Source organism: Lactuca virosa, chromosome 6, assembly GCF_052849685.1.
Source record: "Lactuca virosa cultivar CGN04683 chromosome 6, Lactuca_virosa_CGN04683_v6, whole genome shotgun sequence".
Taxonomy (NCBI): Eukaryota; Viridiplantae; Streptophyta; class Magnoliopsida; order Asterales; family Asteraceae; genus Lactuca; species Lactuca virosa.
The window spans coordinates 232,152,993-232,173,373 of NC_136431.1; the positions used below are offsets into that span (position 1 = coordinate 232,152,993).

The 20,381-nt window shown below is 34.2% G+C and overlaps 2 protein-coding genes across 3 annotated transcripts in view; one reads left to right on the forward strand and one right to left on the reverse strand.

Moving 5' to 3' along the window:
* Positions 1-10,791: 10,791 nt before the first annotated feature.
* LOC145122369 (uncharacterized) lies at positions 10,792-11,532 on the reverse strand. The gene has a single exon (XM_079057977.1). The coding sequence runs from the start codon at positions 11,530-11,532 to the stop codon at positions 10,792-10,794; it is 741 nt and encodes a 246-aa protein (XP_078914103.1).
* Positions 11,533-15,427: 3,895 nt separating this feature from the next.
* The window catches only part of LOC145120319 (sterol 3-beta-glucosyltransferase UGT80B1-like), a 33,705-nt gene continuing 28,751 nt past the window's right edge, over positions 15,428-20,381 (forward strand). For both annotated transcript variants that reach the window (XM_079056148.1, XM_079056149.1), the window contains exons 1-2: positions 15,428-15,568; positions 19,500-19,749. In XM_079056148.1, coding sequence (XP_078912274.1) covers positions 19,633-19,749 — 117 coding nt within the window. In that variant the 5' untranslated portion in view covers positions 15,428-15,568; positions 19,500-19,632. The remainder of the gene's footprint in view (positions 15,569-19,499; positions 19,750-20,381) is intronic.

Genomic DNA, 20,381 nt, shown 5'->3' on the forward strand with positions numbered 1-20,381 from the left:
GTTTCAAAACTCTTAAGATCACAAACTTAAAAAAAACTTTTGAGCTCCAAAATTTTATGACAAAATTTGTAACTCCTTAAAACATTTAGATCAACCTTTTAAAACTAATAAAATAATCATATCATTTTATCTTTTACTAAATTTGACGTAATTCAACTCATATAGCAAATGATTCAAATTTTATAAATAATTAGTTTTTCACAAAACAAGTAATTATCTTAAAATTTGACAAACGTCATGTTTTTTTTTTCCTTTTTTTCCAACTTTGAAAATAAAACATTTGCATCAATATAACAGAAAACAACCTGGCTCTGATACCACTGTTGGGTTTTGTGCATTCTAACACTCCTATGATGTACATGCAACCCTATAAACCTTGGATCTATGTTTTCTCTATTATACATGCAAATAATCAATATTCCAAGGTTTCATCCTAACTAGCATATTATGAAGCACCTATACTACAAAGTTCTAGTTAGATGACATACCTTTTGATGTAGCTTGATGTCTTCAAGCTTTAAGAGCTTAGCCCCAATAGTTTGGAAGCCTCAAATGGAATCACAAATCACCAAAACGCCTTGGAAGAACTTGAGAGAATATGTAGGCACACTAAAATCGGCCCACTCTTATTTTCACACACTTGTGCCAATTTTGTGAGCCAAGGACCCCTTTATATATTATGGAGGATTAGGGTTACATCTATGTAAACCCTAATACCCATGATCTTTCATTTACATAGGATCCATGGGTTAAAAGCTCCATGGACCATCCATGAAATCTTAGTCCAACCTAAATGAACTTGGCCCATTCCATATATATAAGAGTCCATATTTAATTAGTTCTTTTTGATCACTTAATTAATTCTAAATTAATTCTTGATCAATACTAATTAAATAATATGATTCCATATTAATATATTAGAACTTATAATATATTAATATAAATCATAAATATACTATTCTCAAAAGACTATCCATATAAGTTGTGCCGGTTAAGTGCAACTGTCACACCAGTCAAATTTTGGTCAAAAATTAATTGATCAATAATCGTAATTGGGATGAACCAAGTGGTAGATTTTGTAACAAGGTTTCCAAAAACATAAAGAACACTGAAATCCGAGTTATAACGAAGAAGTTATGACCAATCGAAAATCCGCATCAAAACTGGCAAAACACTATTCAGTGTAAAAAGTGAATTTTCGATAAAATGCTTTTTAGCCTTAACAATCTAAATGAAACTTGTAGAATATGTTAAACCAAGAACGTTCATGAAAAGAACGTCAAAATCTGACTTCGTATGAGGAAGTTATGATTTTTCGAAATTTCGGTTTAGCAGTAGACAGCTAAAAATTCGAAATATAAATCGATCGATATTTAGCCAATGCAACTTAAACGAGAATCGAAGGTCTCGTCAAAAGTAGCACAACGGTAAAAAGACAGACGAAAACGGACGTCGGATGAAGAAGTTATGAATTGTTAACGGATTCCCGTCCCGGTCTGTTTAAAATAGTAATATTAAAAATAAACTCAAAATCAGCCGACGAAGTCTAAACGAAAGTCGTAGACTATGATTTTACCTACGCGTGCATATAAAGAACGCCAAAAACGGAGCTCGTATGCGAAAGTTATGATTTTCGCAAGTTTTTGGCACAAAAATCAAGAAAATGTGGAAAACCGGGCAAATTCGCATGAGTCACCTCGGACACGTCACCTCGCATGCGAGGCCTCCACGTGTTCGCTTCTCATTGGACCACAGCCTCGCGTGTCATCTCCTGATAGGTCCGAAGTCGTCACCTCTTTTCCCCATTGGACCGAAGTCCGGTCCATTCAGGAGGCTCCACCTGTCCGAAGTCACATGTCTCGCACATGGTCCGAAGCTGCACCGCCTCCAACTTCGCACGTGGCCTTCGCTGCTGATGACGCGTGTGCTGCTGACTCGCCTTCGCAGGAGCCAGCTGTCCGAGCCTCGCCACCTGTCCTCCGTTCGGCCAAACCCTCGCACCCCTATATAAAGGGTGCGAGCCTTCTCGGATTTGAAGGATTTTTCACCCTAAATTTCTCCATTTTACACCCTTTCACCCCCTCGACTTTCTCACGACCCCCGAAGGCCTCGGTATCGCGTCTAAAGCCCGAAGCAAGCCCCGGAGCCCCGTAATTCTCGAGAATTCATCCTCTCTCCTATCGAAACTCTGCCCGTTTTGAGCCGGTTTTTCGTCAAACAAACTCTTTTCCGGGAAACGAAACGCTGCCCGAATCACCGCTTATCAAAGTGAGTTCATACCCCTATAATTCACCTTTTCAATGGTTTTTAAATGCTTTTTAGGGGGGAAATACAAGTTTAACACAATATTAAATTGTGTTAATAACTGTGTGTGATAATAATCACACAGAAAGTTTCCGAATGCTTTTAAGAATTACCAAATACTTCCAAAATAACGTAAAGCCATGTTAAATTCTTTGAAATTTTTTTTATAAACTATTTCAAAATATAAATGCCAAAGTCATGTTTATATATGTATAAATATATAAATAAGACTTGAAGGGCTTAGGACTAATGAATTATCCTATATCCTTTTCCTTATTTGGATGTGGAATCAGGGTTGTAGTATTTGTCTGAAGGTCGTTTCCTTCTTAATTATATATATATTATACATATATGAGTCTAAAAGGTTACTCCTTTTAGTATCGTTACCTTTGTATCAGGCTGAGCAAAGGTGATATTCCATGAGAATTCATGCTAATCAGATAGAACATATAAATTATAATAGGTATAATTTATGATTCAAAACTAAAGATACAAGTATGATTTACAACTGTATACTTTCCAAGGAAATTACCAAAATACATTCAAATATAACAAGATATGTATAATACCTTTAATATATGAATAACATATTAAAGAAGTAAAGATACATTCTGCCGGGTTTGCATTAGCAAAGGTACTATACAGGGTACCCGAGTTAGCAAACACGAGGTAATAATTCATGATTCAAGTATTCAAGAATATACTGTCAATCATTATTTCAGAATGATTGGGTTTTAATTCAAGATTATACTGTCAATCATTATTTCAGAATGATTGGGTTTTAATTCAAGAATATACTGTCAATCATTATTTCCGAATGATTGGGTTTTCAAAACTAATATACATGAACGTTTAATATGCTTTTTATGAGACTCTGTATTCAGGTTGTTTAATTCATTTTAGACAACATAGGAAGTCCTGACATTATAACCAGAATCTCCAGCCGGGGATCGAAACAAGTGTGTGTAGATCTATATCGGGAATTGACAACCTCGCACTCAGGCTGCTAGCTACAGTTTGATGAGTGACAATTGTTATCACCAGTTTAAATGCCCACAAAGCGTTTGTTTCAGGCCATCCGTCATAGTATGGTTATAACAAAAACTACTCATTAAAAAGGTATTAACAATACGTTAGTGTATAAACAAATAAACGAAAGTACACCTTCAAAGTACCAGTTTATAGAATACAAAAACACAATGGTTTAATATAGTTTTCATTAACACCTGGTGGAGCCAGGCACACTCTCGGTTTCAAGTTTTCATAAAGGAATACAAATACAAAACAGTAATACAAAGAGAACAGTTTATGGGATTAAACCACTTATCCAATGGAACTTAGTCACTCAATCTCGGTAAACTAGTATAACATAAAAGACCTTTAGTGGTTAATTCTATAATTCCTTAGTTGATACATCATAGTTATACATAAGTAATGTCCGATTGACAGTAAAGTGTGTGACTTCCGCCTTACTTCCTGTTCCTTGTTTGGTTGTGGGCTTAGGGCAGATACACCCAGTTGACTGTCAATTCGATATTATGTTATGTATAACTAGTATAAACTAAGTAATTACAGAGGGAAACCATTGAGGTTATCAGTTAATCACCTCAGGAGATATAGGATTTCCTGGAGAAACCAGTGAACTTATTCAAAGAACTTAGGGTATACTTAACAGAACTAAAATACTTATGAACTCACCGGCTTAAATGCTGAGCTACTCTTTCCAAATAACTTGTATTCTCAGGAATCCAATAGACAGGTACACTCCCGAAGCTTTTGAGAAGACTACCTAGTACCGTACCGCGACTCTTGTCTTCTCCTGTACCTACTTCAGTGTTTGAATATGTAATGTTTAAGCGCTTATGTAAAACTTATACTTATTAATGCAATGGTTGTTTGTACTTTGATTACTATATTGCATGTGTTGTGATACTTACCTAAAGTCCTCCGCCCCCGAACGTTTACGCCGTTCTGGTTTGGGGGTGCGACAGCAACCCAAATGGAGCATGCCGGGTTGGGTCAAGTACATACCAAATATAGTTATGGACTTAGACATTAATCCAACAGAAGGGAGGCAAGAAAGGAGGCAAGAAGAAAGGAGTACTAGAAGGTCAATCTTCTCCAGTTCCAAAGAAACGAAAGACTCAAGGAGCAGCTCCTACCACTCCTAAGAAGCGAAAGCTACGCAAGATGACTCTGCTACCTAACTCATCTTCATCAAGCTCGGAAAGCGAACACTCTCAATCTGAGGTTTCACTTCGTGGTGATTCGCCTCCACCTTCTCCACAACAAGAGGTAAATCTTAATGATAAAATTCCAACTCCAACTCTTTCTCCTACTCATACATCAATTCCAATTACTATCCCACCTGGTCCACCTCCTGTCACTACATAATCAATCCCAGTTTCATCTCAACCACCAGTTTCCTGTCAACTACAAACAAGCATTCCTTTTTCGATCCCTCTCTTTACTGATTCAACAGTAGATCCTACTGTCTCCATCCCACCCGTTGTTTCAGTCAACGTATCTGATACGGGGGCTCTAACTTCAGGATTCTCCACTCATGTTTCACCTCCTATTTCCCCTCTTAACCGTGATGATCCAAAAATGCTCTTCTGTCATGATGAAGATGAAGATCTTGGGGGGTTTTACTTACAGTCCCTTCCAAATCAGGACTGAGAATGAAGATGAGGTGCAAGTGACGAAAGGGCAACTACAATCCCTCCATGAAAAGATTGACCATCTGCTTCTCTCTAACAAAGCTTCTTCTCCGGACGTGTATGCTCAAGCAGCCGTTGAGTCCATCTTTGAGCGAATCATGAAAGAACATTACACTTCTGTTGAAACATCGAATAAAGCTGTTGACGATTCTGCTGAGGTTTGTAAGTCTACGACCGAAAAAGTCGATAAAGTAATTAGGCAGACCACTGCCTTTATGGAGAACTTTCAAACCACCTACAATTCCAACACCACATCCGCTAATGAAGCATTGAAGAGTCCCTCTCTTTAAGAATGAAAAGACGCAACTTCAAGAGCTTCGGACTGGTCTTCAATCTGACCATGAATCATTTCAAGCCACTATCTCGTCTCAACTTTCTCAGCTTAAAGACGATCTTGTCAAGGAAAGTGGTCTCAAGGATTCTCTCGCTCTCAAGACAGAAGAAGCCAAGGTGTTAAGTACCAAACTTGAAGCAAAGGAGAAACAGGTCAATGATCTGTTATCTGGAGGGCAGTCATGCGAAGCTGTATAACTGATGTTACTAGCATGCTCTCAGATATCATTGAGACAAGGGACTCTATGATCACTATCACTATGCGTAAGCATCTGACCGAAAAGCTCAAGCCGGTCTTTTACATGCTTCACCGCCTTGAAGGTGTTTCTGATCAATCCTTTAATTCGAAACAAGGGGGAGAAAGTGTGACTGGTGAGTCAAGAAAAGAAAGTGTGACTGGTGAGTCAAGAAAAGATAATGTGGCTGGTGGATCAAGAATGGAAGAACCCAAAGTTCCTGCCAAACCATCTACTGCTCTTACCAAGCCACCTAAAGCTCCTGTCAAGCCAATTGTCAAGAAGGAACCTAAAGACAAGGAAAAGTTGTTTAGTGACGAAACAATTATTGACAATGAAGAAGAAGAGATTACTGAAGAAGAACTGAAAAGGAGAAAAGTCAGGGAAGCTGAAATGGATGAACATCAGCGAATCATCCGTGAAGCTGAAGAGAAGTTAAAGGGATGAGAAAGAAGCACATGCTACCCTTCAGAGTAAAAAGCTTTTGTTCCCCAAGTGGACTCTGAAGCAAATCCAGTGTGATGTTGTTGATCTTCCAAGTCAGTATTGGTTAGAACAAGTAGTTTCGTTTGAACTGCAAAACACACGAGACTCCCAACTAGATCTGCCAATTACTCCAAAAGCATTCAGATTTCGTTCTTTTGTTAAAGTGGCGAATGCTCCTATTACAGACAGCGGAGCGGATCATATGCTATTCTCGTTCTATCTAAAGCATATGAAGCCACAATACGAAACTTGGTCATTGTGCAAGATTACATGTGTGAAAGTTACAGGGCCGATCGAGACTGATAGCTTTCCAAATGCCAAGTTTAAAGTAGCAAGAGGTTCAGCTAGTCAATGCTATGAGTTTACTCTAGCAGATCTTCCATGTCTTAACCCAAACGTCTGGTTTGTTCTTTACAACATATTGCTGAAGGACAAATAAAAGTATGAACCTGTCATGTCTCATCTCAAGATCATGATACAATCCTATATTCAAGAGATTGGGGAGATGGATGTTGAAGTTGCTGGCATCCTGCGAAAGAAGCCTTCTGCTGTTCTCAAGGAAAATCCTGAGGATTTTGAAAAGTTGAAACCAGGAAAACTTTACAGTGGAGATTGGTTTGTTGTTTATTCTGCTAGGGAACGAACTGGAGCAGATTTTCGTAAAGGATGCTTATATCTTTCTGATAAGCATCTCTATACCACAACCTTCCTTGAGTTCATTTTGGAGCAAGTGGGCAAGTTCAGAGGCAACAAGAAAGAAGATATCAAGTGCTTCTCAGATATGATTGTTTGGTACATTGAAGTTCGCCAAGCAATTTATGCTATGATTCCGAAGGTGTATGAAGTACAGAAACAAATCAAAGGCTGAAGGGTTCGGGCCTCAATTGACGCAAAGCGGGAGATTGTTGGGTATTATAAGTTGCGTCATTGGGCTGTTTTCCTTAGTCCATTATGTACACGGTTTGGGCATGTCCAACCGTATTAATTATTAGGGTTATAGTATATATATATATATATATATATATATATATATATATATATATATATATATATATATATAGTGCATGCATGCACCGTAGTTGCTTTTAGTTGAATCGATCTTTTCATTGTAACCCTAACATGCCTATACAGTAGCAATTCTTTATAGAGTTCTTCTGAGGTTGTGTCTTTTAATCATTCGACACCAGTTGATACATCTTGTGTTCTAGTTTTCATATTGTGTTATTACTTTACCTGTCAGAATCTAATCGATCAAAAAGGATTTTATTCTTAACAACATCCTATGATTTATCATACTTCTCCCCTATATTTTCTTAGTTACATGAAGTGTGTGGGGAATAGTGTTTTTAGCTTTGAAAAACTTCTGATACTATTGGGTGTCAGATTTTTAAACCACGTCCCTGTATTTCCATCCATAGTGATTGGAAAATGCATGCACCAAAACTTCTTGTCTAGTTTTAGTGATTGCATGTTTCATTCGTTAGAGTATATGTGGCTATCTGGGAAGGCCATTCCATTATATATTTTGAGGTGTGGGAGCTTAGCTGCGGTAGGTATGTCATATCCGTGTAGCTCTGGTATGAATGGCGGGGTATGTTGGTCTGTTGGGACGAAATGTGTGTTTCCATGGTTATGGGGAAAGATTGTTTGTAGGAATGGGGTTAAGTGTGGCTGGTGTATGTTGTTTATGGGTGTTGGGGTGAACATTGGTAGGGGTTGTATATTGAAATTTAAAAATGCATGTTTGTATATGGGGAAGACGTACCAAACAGGAGTGGTTAGTTGAATGTTGGTTACATGTTGCGGGTTGTACCGCTGAACGGTGTGATTAATGATGGTCTTATCACCGGGGTTGAGTAGATTAGATGAAAGCTCATCATCATCGGCATTTATGTGTGTGGATGTGTTCCCTTTTGGGGTGGTGGATATGGTGGCACGTTGCTAGAAAGTAGTGAGATCGACATTTGCGCTGTGTTGGGAGTCAAGTTGGTCTTAGCTGATTGTTGTCCGCTCGCTGCAGTTTGCGAAGGAACCCATATCTGGTTGATTAGCATGCCCGATTTTAGAGAGTATGTGGCGGTGGGTGTGGGATTGGGTTTGTCTCTGTGACAACTGGTTCAAGAGACGACATTGGTCATAATGGGCTTGTTGTAGTGTTGTTGGTGCCGCCTTCTCCATCGTTTTCCATTGTCGGAAGTTACGCGTTGAGCTTTTTTTGTGGTTTGTCTCAATAGCGGATGCCGCCAATGATGTGATATTACTCCTCCATTGTCTTCTTCGGTGCGCTTGGTTGGATTCCGGTGGAGATTTGTTATCAAAACAAGAGGAAACAGGCTGTCAGCCGATCTCCAGGAGGAGGTCCTGGGAGAACGCTCCGAGGGTCAAGTCAGTCTCCGTGAGAGGTAAGTATGTGTCTAAGCATAAGGCTGAGAGAGTGAGGATTCGATCCCTTTACCGTTGAAGGCATATGACCTTTTATAGTGAGGACATGGGCACAAATCCTGCTCGTGGTGGCATGAGTGTTAGACCCCTACCAAACACTTATTTCATTTAAAATTTTGATGTTTTGCTAGCTATTATCATGCATAATTTTCCTTTTTATATATGAGATTTTCTACCATACATCGTTTTTATATATAATAACTTTTATTTGTAGGTTAGCAAACAAAAATAATGCTAACCTACCGATTAGAAAGGTCATTCTTTAGGTTTTTTTTAGAGTTTTCACCAAAATATAATTTTTTTCCACACACTGATCTTTTTGTTTTTTTCCTCACACCAAAGTGGAGCTTTTTCAAATTGGTTCGACAGTTCGGGTTTTTTTCCCCTGCTTTGTAATTAGTTTTTTTTGCACTAATCTAATGGTTTATTGGTTTTAATATTTAACTCACATCCTTTAAACATGCTTTAATTTTTTTCATACTATATAGTGCTCATGTACTTGTCAACATAACATCATTGTATTATTGTTTGCGATTACTAACTTTTCCTTATACTATTAACGGATAAAAATCATTTTAATTTACTCGTTAAAATATGACATAAAATTACGACATACATTTTTGTCTGTCGTAAATCATTGATATTTTACGATATATGACATAAACTTTATGACAGACGTTTATGCCTGTCATAAACGTGTTGTATGTCGTAATTCGTCTTTCAAGGAAAACCTTTTTTCTAGTAGTGAACACTACTAAAATTATAATATTATGAACCATTATAAAATCTAATTACTTAAATGTTGGTAACATTGACAACCAAATTAGCCATCTTTCATATGGTGCATAAGTTTCCTTGTAAACACAAAGACATTCTTCAACAAGCATATTAAAATTATCATATTTACATACATTAAACATACTAAAAAAAATCTTGGTTGTTACATTCTCATTCTCTGTCCTCAGAAGCATTTCATTATTTTAAAAATCTTGGGTACGTTTTCTCCCTGTCTTTTATTGTCTCTCAAGTGTAGTTTGGTCCATTGTTATGCTTTCACTTCACTAATACCAAGTTGAACTCTTCATTGCGTAATTTTTATCTTTAGATTTTTATATTGACTTTCGGTTCCTCAGTTATTTGATTTGGTGTTTTTCACTTTCAATTCAGTAAATAATATTATCTTATCATCTTGTCCCAAGTAACTATTTATGTAACATAATGAAAAGTATCATGTATTCCTTATACCTATGGTGGAAAATCTAAATGAAATGTTTGTGATCCAATTTGTTACAACATGTTAAATGGTTTAACATATCTTGGATTTAATTTGCATCTCTTATTGAATCGTACCACCCATTATAGAGTGATACCTTCAACATCATACGATCACAAACCTTCATAATTTTTCAATTTCATAAGTGTCATGTAGTATATTTATTAAAGGTAACATGTTATGTATTAGCTTAAAGTTATAGACTTCTACAACTATTGTTTTGAATAACGATGGTTCTTTTCTAAGTGTGAATACAAATATCCAACCACCACCCATTTAATTTATCTTTAGAGGGGTAAAATGCTCATAGTTCCATTTATGGAATCACCAAAATCCTACCTACCATTAGGGCTGTCAAATCGGGCAGTCGTGTCGTGTTTTTGTCTGACACGACACGACACGACAAGGTTTTGTATAACACGAACACGACACGACACGACGTCGTGTTTTTTTTCCTTAACACGAAAACGAACCAATTAAAACACGACAACACGACACAACACGACAAAGATAATATTACATAACTATTAATTTATTTCATTCATACTTAAAGATATATAACACGACAAAAACGACAAACACGAAAAACACGACAATCACATGCTTAATCGTGTCAATTTCGTGTCGATTTATGAACACGAACACGACACGACACGACATCGTGTTTTTTAATCTTGACACGAACACGACACGAACACGAATTTAAATTTTGATTTCGTCCCAATTTCGTTTCGTTTCGTGTATTTTTGTCGTGTCGTGTCATAAATTGACACCCCTACCTACCATCCATATAATAAACTCTTATAAATACAACCAAGTCCTACCTAATACCTACATAACACAACTCCTTATGAACACGACTAACTCTTACGTAACACCTTATAAAAACACTATAAAAAAGGTTAAGACCACAACATGTTTAATACCAAAGCCCAATGAGTCATTTACTCTCCTGATTAACTCAAAAACTTAAATCTTATAACTGGTCTAGAATTTATTATAAATTTAAACATCCTTCAACCTCCAACAAGTAGCTTAATCCTTGGACGATTTTTGATGTGATGAAAGAGGTTGTACTAGTCAAAGAAGCAGATGTTGATAAATAGTGTGAGTCTATCTTTTGACACATGACACAAAGAGAGTATAGCGATGAAATACTCTCCATTTGAAATAATCGTTTGTTCCTGAACCTCCAAAGATTCCATAACATTCTGTAGCAGATGAAAGCAAGCATTTTCGTTTTCTTTGGACAACTTCCCCATGTGGCAACAGAGTGAAGAAGGTCTCCGGTATTCTTTATAGAGATTTGACCGAGCTTTACTACACACCATCTCATGATATTGTTACTGATCATACAGGCGAACGGGCAATCAATAAGAACATGGTTTGCACTTTCCGGTTGTCCGATACAAGAACTGCATAGTAGTGAATTGACCTGAATACCCCTAGTCTCTAAAGCAACAACTGCGGGTATTCTACCTTGTACAACTCTCCAAATAAAGCTTAACACCTTGATTGGGACCACCTTACTCCATTGAATTATCGAAGTGCCAAGAATGTTAACAGGATGTTTGTCAATAATCTGTCTAAGTGAGCTAATAGTGTACATGTCATCGCCAGTTAACTTACATCTCCAATGGTCTGCTCCTTGACCTAGACGAATGCCAACGATGTTGTTGTTAAGAGCTCTGACAGCTAGCTCTAAACCGAGATCAGGGGGCGAGACTTCGAATTCCATGAGATAGTTGATCCTGAGATTCTGTCAGCTGTTTCTTGATTATTGGCTTCCAATTTTTGATAAGATTCATGTTGGCACCAACCGGAACTCCAAGGTAGTCGAATGGAAGAACTCCGGCATCACACCCCAATAAGTTTGCCTAATTCGTTGTTTCTTGCGAGGTGGCACCAATACCGAAAAACACAAAGAGAGTATATGCTACAAGAAAATAAAAACAAGAATAAATGGATAATCCGAAAGAAATCAAAGATGTAAATGGTGGATCATCGACTTCCAATATTATAATGATGGTCAACACAAAGATTTAAAGAGTGTTGTACATGATATCAATGGAAAACAAACATTAATTAATTGAAAAAAGCAAAATTCTCATATGACTTTCCAGAATGCTGATTCAAATAAATTGATTATTAGTATCCTTTTATGTACTAATCATATGTAACGATCATTTCAATTAATGAAATCTAAGCATTATTTTTAGGTTTTCACGAATCTTCATATATTTCATTTTAAAAGAGTTTAAAATCAATTTTACATATCTAAAATGCCCAACCATCCTATCCCATTTTAAAATATTTTAAAAAGTTTTAAATAATTTTAAGATTAATTTAAAGAAAAATTTAAAACTATTTACAAAATTTTTAAAGCTTTGGCCCAAGCCTAACCCGGATATAACCAGTCATACATGAAAAAAGCACGATTATAACTTTATTGAGGCCGAAGAACACCATCAAAAAAGGCCATGATAGTAGCTTACAAGCCAAGAAAAGTCGATCATTGACCGATAAAATCCCATTGAAGCCCACTCGTAGGCTTGGTCCTGGCCATTTGTGGAACTCTAAAGGTAAACATTACATATTTTATTAAGTATGATACGAGTTAAAATCTCACTATTTGGCATTTTTTTCTATTTCTATAAATCTCTCTCTCTCTCTCTCTCTCTCTCTCTCTCTCTCTCTCTCTCTCTCTCTCTCTCTCTCTCTCTCTCTCTCTCTCTCTCTCTCTCTCTTATATATATATATATATATATATATATATATATATATATATATATCCGGTAAAAAATTGGTAGAAAGGTAAGAAGGTTTTTTTTTTTTTTTTTTTTTTTTTGCATATTTTTTGCGAACAAAATAAATGAATCACTAGATAAATAAAACATAACATGATTCACAAAAAAAATCCCGAAAAAACATCACGATGATATATTTTTACGATAATTTTATTGATATTCAGTAAAATTGTCATAAAAGTGAATTTATTTTTAATTTACATAAAAATAAATTATGAATGTGTTGTTTTTGAGAATTTTTTTCTTATGAATCATCTAATAAATCAGTTTGTTTGTTTGCTAAAAAATATGTATATAAAAAATTTCTTATATTTCTATCAAAATTTTATTGATCTTCATTCTCTCTCTCTCTCTCTCTCTATATATATATATATATATATATATATATATATATATATATATATATATATATACACACACCAATTTGACCAATATCGTACATTGACCAATCTCATAAGTTAGCTTAGTGAGGTTGTGTATGGAGTTGCCCGAGTTCGATTCCCTTTTTCTTAGACTTCGTTTTCTTTTTTATTTTAAGCTTCTGTTGCAACCCAGGTTTGTTTCCAAGCAATAAAAAACTACCACATTAGCAATCGTAGTTAGCAAAAAATGATGTAAATGGTTACCAACAATAGCAAGAAATTGTATAAAATAAGTAGAATCAAAAGGTTAATGAAAAATATATACAAGGTTGAAACATTATAAAAATAGAGCTAAACAAAAAATCAATATAAAATCAAAGTACTTTGTTGGAGGTTACCTTATTTTCAATCATGATTGCTACATATCATGTAATATATATATATATATATATATATATATATATATATATATATATATATATATATATATATATATATATATATATATATATAGGAAAGTGAGGATTTCAGGCTAACTTTCGCGCATCAACTAAACCCCTCCGCTGTAAACATATAAAGTTATGCTCATAACTTGGAGTCACTGAATGCGAACATCTATGGCCATAAGGGCTGATGTCATGATTTAAACATAAGTCAATATGTTATAATTCATATATTTCACGAATTTACCAAGTTAACACAATCCAAATGATTTTATATTAATTAAATATCTTTCACATACTTTACCAAGTCACCATAATGCAAATGATTTTATATTAATTAAATGTAGTTGTTTTCCATGATTATGTCATTTTCTTGCCCTTATTATCAAACTAAAAATCTTTTCCATGCGGCTTATCATGAATACAATTTCATCAACAAACTCCTTTAAAAGTTGTTGTAAAGTACTTTTTGTGTTGAAATGACCATGTCCAAATGCTTAGTCTAATGTTGATGTTAAGTATTATAGAAGATATGTGGCTTTAAAGTTGTAAAAGTTTAGAGGAAATATTAGAATTCGTATCGGTTAGACAGAAACGATCCCTCGTGGTGTATATTAGACGAAAAACATAGGTTACTAATTCTTAAAGTGATATAACTTTTGTTAATTCATTATTTAAATGATAATGTAAATAACCATCTTTTGGGTAGCTGAGTGAAAGAAGTGAAATAAAACACTCTTATGGAGTTGCTCAAGCTCCATTCCTATTAGTTTCAACTACTTAATGGTCACATGTGTCGTTATTTGAAATTGTTTACCAGATCCAGGTGGTTTGTAGGGTATTATCTCACCATGTCTTCAACATCTTTCATAAAAGGACCACTTCATTTGCAAATCAAGAATGAAATGCATTAAAATTGAGAAGCATATTTATATCAAGTCACCTGATCAATAGCCATCTTTATGATTTTGCGAATTGCTCCCAAATTTTGTTTATATCACGGAATCTCAAATTATAAATTGAATCTTCAACTTAAAAAATTATAACATGATCTACTACTATTATATTTTCATTCTATTATACGGAGTATTTCACTAGATTAGTATGTCTCTATGATAACATTCTCTACATCCCTATTTTGATCTTCACATGTGTTTTTTGAATTTTGAGTTCTTGATTATATCAGACTATTTGTTGCAAACTTTAATTATGGTGGTAACTTTTAATTCTAGAATACGAATTTTTTTTTTCTAGTGGAATAATACTGCACTTTTTTTTTATTATTTTATTATTTATTTATTTTTTTTTTGCAAACGGCAAATGATATATAAAAGGCCAAGATTAGCAAGAAGCTACCCATCAAAGAATTACAACATTATTATGAGCAGTAGCAGTTTTGCTTAGTGTTTCACAGTGACATTGGCAACGCTTGACTTTCGTATATGCAGTGTAAAAATTTTTGGATTTTTTTATCTACTATTGTGCTACTACTATTTTTTCCATGACACACCTACTATGAAATCCTGCTTTGGCCCTCATTATGAGTGATGAAACCTTAGACTTACTGTATTTTCTTGTTGAGCTAGATAGAATACTGTGCTCAAATTTATGTGGAGATGATGGAAAATTGAAAGATTTTGCAATTCATTCGAACTAAACTTGTTTAATTTGGCCATATAATACATAGTAGGAACTAGGAACACATGATAAGGAGATAGCACGTAATAAGAAAATGAAGAATTTTAGGTTCATATTTCAATTAATGTTGTTATATATGATGAATCTTTCAATTATGTTGTTCGTTGAATTTTATGATTGTAAGTAGTTTAAACTAATATAAGAAAATAAATATTTAAAAGAATTTCAATGCAATTTGTTAAGTAACAACAAGCACGATTGTGTGTTAAATAAATTTTATGCAAGAGAAACGTGCCTTGTTTAAAGTCGCCTTTAATTCTACTTCATTCATGCTATATAGTTTAAACAGAACTAAGGACTTTTAAGAGCATCGTTATGTTTATTACCAAAAGGTTGGCGAACTCCAAAACCGGATTAATTTGCCAACGGTCGCGCGAGCTTCATATTTAAAAGAAAATGTTGATTTGGTCACATATTATCCTTAGCATCTGAGAAATGGATAGGGTCATCATCCTTCGTAAGAGGTTAGTTTGAGATATTCCTTAAAATTGGAAACGCGTCAAACGTATTAACGTATTATGGTGATCGTTGTTTATATAACCTAATTTGAATAATTTTTTACTTCGTTTACTTTGTATGCATTGTTCTATTGATAGTTGTATGTCATGTCTCTCTTTCAACTTTAAAAGAGATATTTTACATCCATTTTTTGTTAAAACAAATTGACATAACATTGTTTTATGGGCATTCATACGTGCCAAGATTCGGTCAAAATTCAATTTTTAAGTAAACATTTTGACTTGGAGGTTTTCTAGCGATACATGAGTCCGGTATTTTACCTACGTTTTTTTATATGCAATATGTTTGTATATGCATTTAAGGTGTGTATGATATTTCTATATGCATCTTATATGTGCATTGACATTTTATTATCCATATATGACACATGTGCATAATAAAATGCCCATGCATATAACATATGCATATATAAATCATCATGCATACCATATATTATGTGGTATGCATGAGGATTTTTATTCATGCATATAAGTCATGCGATGTGAAGATTTTACATCATTAGATCCGAATACAACATATTCATACATGTTGTATGTGGTAATGTGGCTTGTCTTCACTAATATGGTTGGCTACCATTCATAAATCAATGATGGTATTAGGGTTTAGGGTTTCTTTGTGTTTTTTCGGTCATACTAGCTATTAGGTTTTTTAGAAACCCCCATTGTTATCGAGCCCAAGATAATGGTTTTGATGTTATTTTGACATGATTCATGCATTATTTCATTTGAGACGGTGAATGACATGTTAGGTGTTGTTTGATTTGTTGATGCTTGAATTTCTTTTTAATTTTCGAAACTGCTTAACTTTATATCTGAAACAAGCTGTAGGTTGTGTTTGACATGCAACCTAAAAAGCTAAAGCTAGCTTTTAGCTTCTAAACTAGGTTATTAATAAACTATTTATAATCAATCCATACGACCTCTAATCTCTTTTTGAAAAAGGAAAAAAAATCAACATATGATTAATTTCTATAGTCATAACTATTAAGGTGGTCCGATTGTGATCATTTAGGATTTAAACATTCCGAAGGAGTGTGTCTCAAATTTGAATCCCAATTGCTTCAATCTTGGGACACTTGGCATTAGAAAAACGTATTAATAATTTCATAACCCCGTTATAACCCCATATCTAAAAACTTTGACACAAAAAAACCTTCATTTATGCACCCCATTCATGGCCCTATTCATGTAACACCGTACCTATGGCCATCTATATGTATGTGTGTACTTGTTTTCCTAATTCAAACATCATTTAATAGAATAAATTACAACCTCGCTCATTTATTTGTGTCTTTCTTGGATATCCCTCCAATAATATGGGGTATTAGTGAGTTGATCTTAATACCATAAAGGTTCACATCTCTTGATATATTACTTTATAAGTCTATATTCCTGTTTTCTTAACCTACTAATCCCAACCACTTGAATACTCATTCCTAGAAATATTCCCCTCTGATTCATTACTGCATCTACAAGACCACCTCCATACCCACCAACCCAAACAAACAATTAGTATCACCTCTACTGATCCCATTTCTCAGAAAAATCAAATATCCAACTACTTTTTGTTCCTACTTATCTTTCTACTCACTAGATTAATAGAAGTATTAAATAATCAAGATAGGGGATTTAAAGAGATAAATAATGGATTCCACATCCCATTATTTTTTTTCCATTTCTCCACATCTAGTCATTCCCACAAACACGTGTCCCTACCACAACACTGCCACCTATACATACCTAAGCCTAACACAAAACCTATCCACTTTAATTACCATATCACTACCTACAACTCCCTTCCTCCATCGACATTAAACCATCCCATGACCACCTACTCCAAACATGGTACTTTCAATCACATCAACCCCTTAGTTTACAAAACTACCTCTAAACTCATATATCTCATATTCTTAAATCCATTATGACATCTTGTAATAACCAATAATAGAATACTACCGAGGCCAATAATCTTAAAGCATTACAAGACATCAGTCTTGGGATTTGATTCCTAGGGCCACCAACCCATATATTATACAAGAGAAATGAAATATCTTCCTATCTTTTATTCTTGTCCATGTCAAATGGTGACAAGTGTCATATTTAATAGAATTAATATATTTTAAAACATGTATCACCATTTAACATAGGTAGGAGGATGAGTAGGAAGAAAAATTATGAGGATATTTAAATTTTCATTATATAATTCCTTAGGATATATCGACACAAGACTCAATTTGATGGTAAACTTGAGTGATATAAAGTATGATTGGTGGTCAATACTAAAAATCAAAATGCCAGGTTCGTCTATGATGATACATTTATCCCGTTAATCCAATCAGCCACATTTACACAATTATGAGCCTGGTAGTCTCATGTTTATAGTTGATTCTATCAGATGTGAAAAATGCATTCTTACATAGCGAACTTCAAGAGACAATGTGCATGCATCAATCATCCGATTTCATAGATCCTATATGCCTATCACATGTGTGTCACCTAGGTAAAATCTTTTTATAGAATTTTAAAAGAAAACATTGGACACATATTTATTCATTTATCGACCAGGGACCCATACCATGTTTATATTACCATATGTTAATGACATTATTGTTATCTCCTTCTCCAAAACACTTCTACAATATATTATCTCCTTTTTGTCAATGGAGTTTGTAATGACTAATCTTTTTTGATTAAATCATTTTCTTTGGATATAAGAGACACGATAACCTAAATGTATATTTATTTCCATGTACCAATATGTTAGATGTATTTTGTTCTAAGATAACATCACCACTACACTCCCTTGATAACTCGGGTCAACACAAGCAACAAAAGTATTCCCAGTGATTGACTCTTTGTCTTTGATCCTATAGTATATCAAAGCCTTATTGATGATATACAATATTTAACATTGGCCCAAGATTACATACGTTGTTCAAAAAATATGATTGTTTATGCATGGCCTACCGAAATCTCATGTTTGTTTCTCAAACAAAATCTCCATCACATCAAATAAATGATCACCCATTATATGTGATTCTCTTCGTCCTCGTCTCTTTCCACCACCATATATTTCAATGTCGACAAGAGGTGTTCGAGTCACAATGATGAATATATAGGTACTATACGATTCTTGGTGACAACTTGGTCTCTTGGTCATCTAAACAACAATAAACAGTCTCCAGAGTAATTATTAAAGTTGTGTATTGCAGTATCATTGGCGTGGTAGCCAAATCTAGTTAGCTATGTAATTGACTATTTGACCTTCACATACCAATTAATTAAACAACTGCTATGTATTGTGATACTATATTTATTGTCTACCTCTCTGAAATCTCATTCAACATTAACATACCAAACATGTTGAGATTGATACTCACTTTGTATGCAATAAAACCCACCTAAGTACTAGTAGATATATACTTTTGCTAAAGGACTTCCTTACCATTTGTGTACAATATATCAATCTAGATTAAATGTTCCACTTCCTCCTACTCAAGTTGCATGGGCATATTAGTGAGGTTTGAGCATCAAACTTGTTCCCTCTCAAACAACAACATAGGGGTATATTAGTGACAGTGATTGTAGAATTATTCAAAATAATAATAGATAGATGTTGTAAATTTGATATGATTTTGTTATGTACCTATATATACAATTGTTACATCTTGTATCATTCACACAATAACATTCATATCGTATAATTTAATACTTACAACTTTTTATATTAGAAATTAGATATGGAATGTAACCTAGAGCCAATATAAACATGTTCATTGTATTAATATTAAACCACTATCATGACGTGGGAACACAATCAATTTTTTTTTAATGTTTCTACAATTTATATTTCCTTTTTTCCATGATTTTTTTTCAGCAAAGGCTATTAATTGTGGAACTTGTATACAACCAAAGTCAATGTACAGTAGAGGTGGATCTATGCAATAGTGAATAGTGGCTTCAGATTTGTTTAAGTATCAAACGATTCAAGGATTCCACCGAGATCATACATGGAATTCATCATCACCAATTATGAAAATTTCATTCCAAAATTGAAGATAGCAGTTCTTGTGGTTGGAACAAGAGGAGATGTTCAACCTTTTCTTGCTATGTCAAAGAAACTACAGGCATGTCTAAGCTAACAATGAGTCATTATTAAACATTTTAACCTTAATATAAAATTCGATATTCTTAGGTTATGCTTTTACAAATTGACTAAAGAATTATGATGTTAATTTTTGTCTAATAATGTGTCAAACTATCCAAAATATCTTTAGATTCCTTTTAGACTTTAAAGTAGACTCATTTTAAAATTTGATATTCTTAGGTTATGCCTTTGCTTTGACCACGTCTATCATAATAAAGAGGGTTAAATACAAGAAATAACAATGTTCTTTCATATATTTGTGTATTGTACCAACATACATTTATTTCTTTCAATTACAACATGTATTTGCGATTTTTCTTATTAACACACTATACTTTACCAATTGTATCTAATTATAGCATTGTACTTTTTGTTTATTTCTCTTTTTGTAGCAATGAAATTTTTCTTTGTATTTTCTATGCTTGAATAGATTTTCTAAATACAATATTTTTTTAATCGGAGAAAGTAAACATTAATGCTAAAATAAAAGTATCAATAATATTCATTGGTGTTTCAAGCACTTAACCCTAATAGGACAAACCGAAACACCCTATCACCGCTCCCGTTGCCCATCACCCCCACAAAAATAATTACCAAAATCAACTTGTGACT

Coding starts and splice junctions, on each gene's coding strand:
- LOC145122369 (XM_079057977.1), bottom strand. CDS start 11,532: ATGGAATTCGAAGTCTCGCCCCCTGATCTCGGTTTAGAGCTAGCTGTC.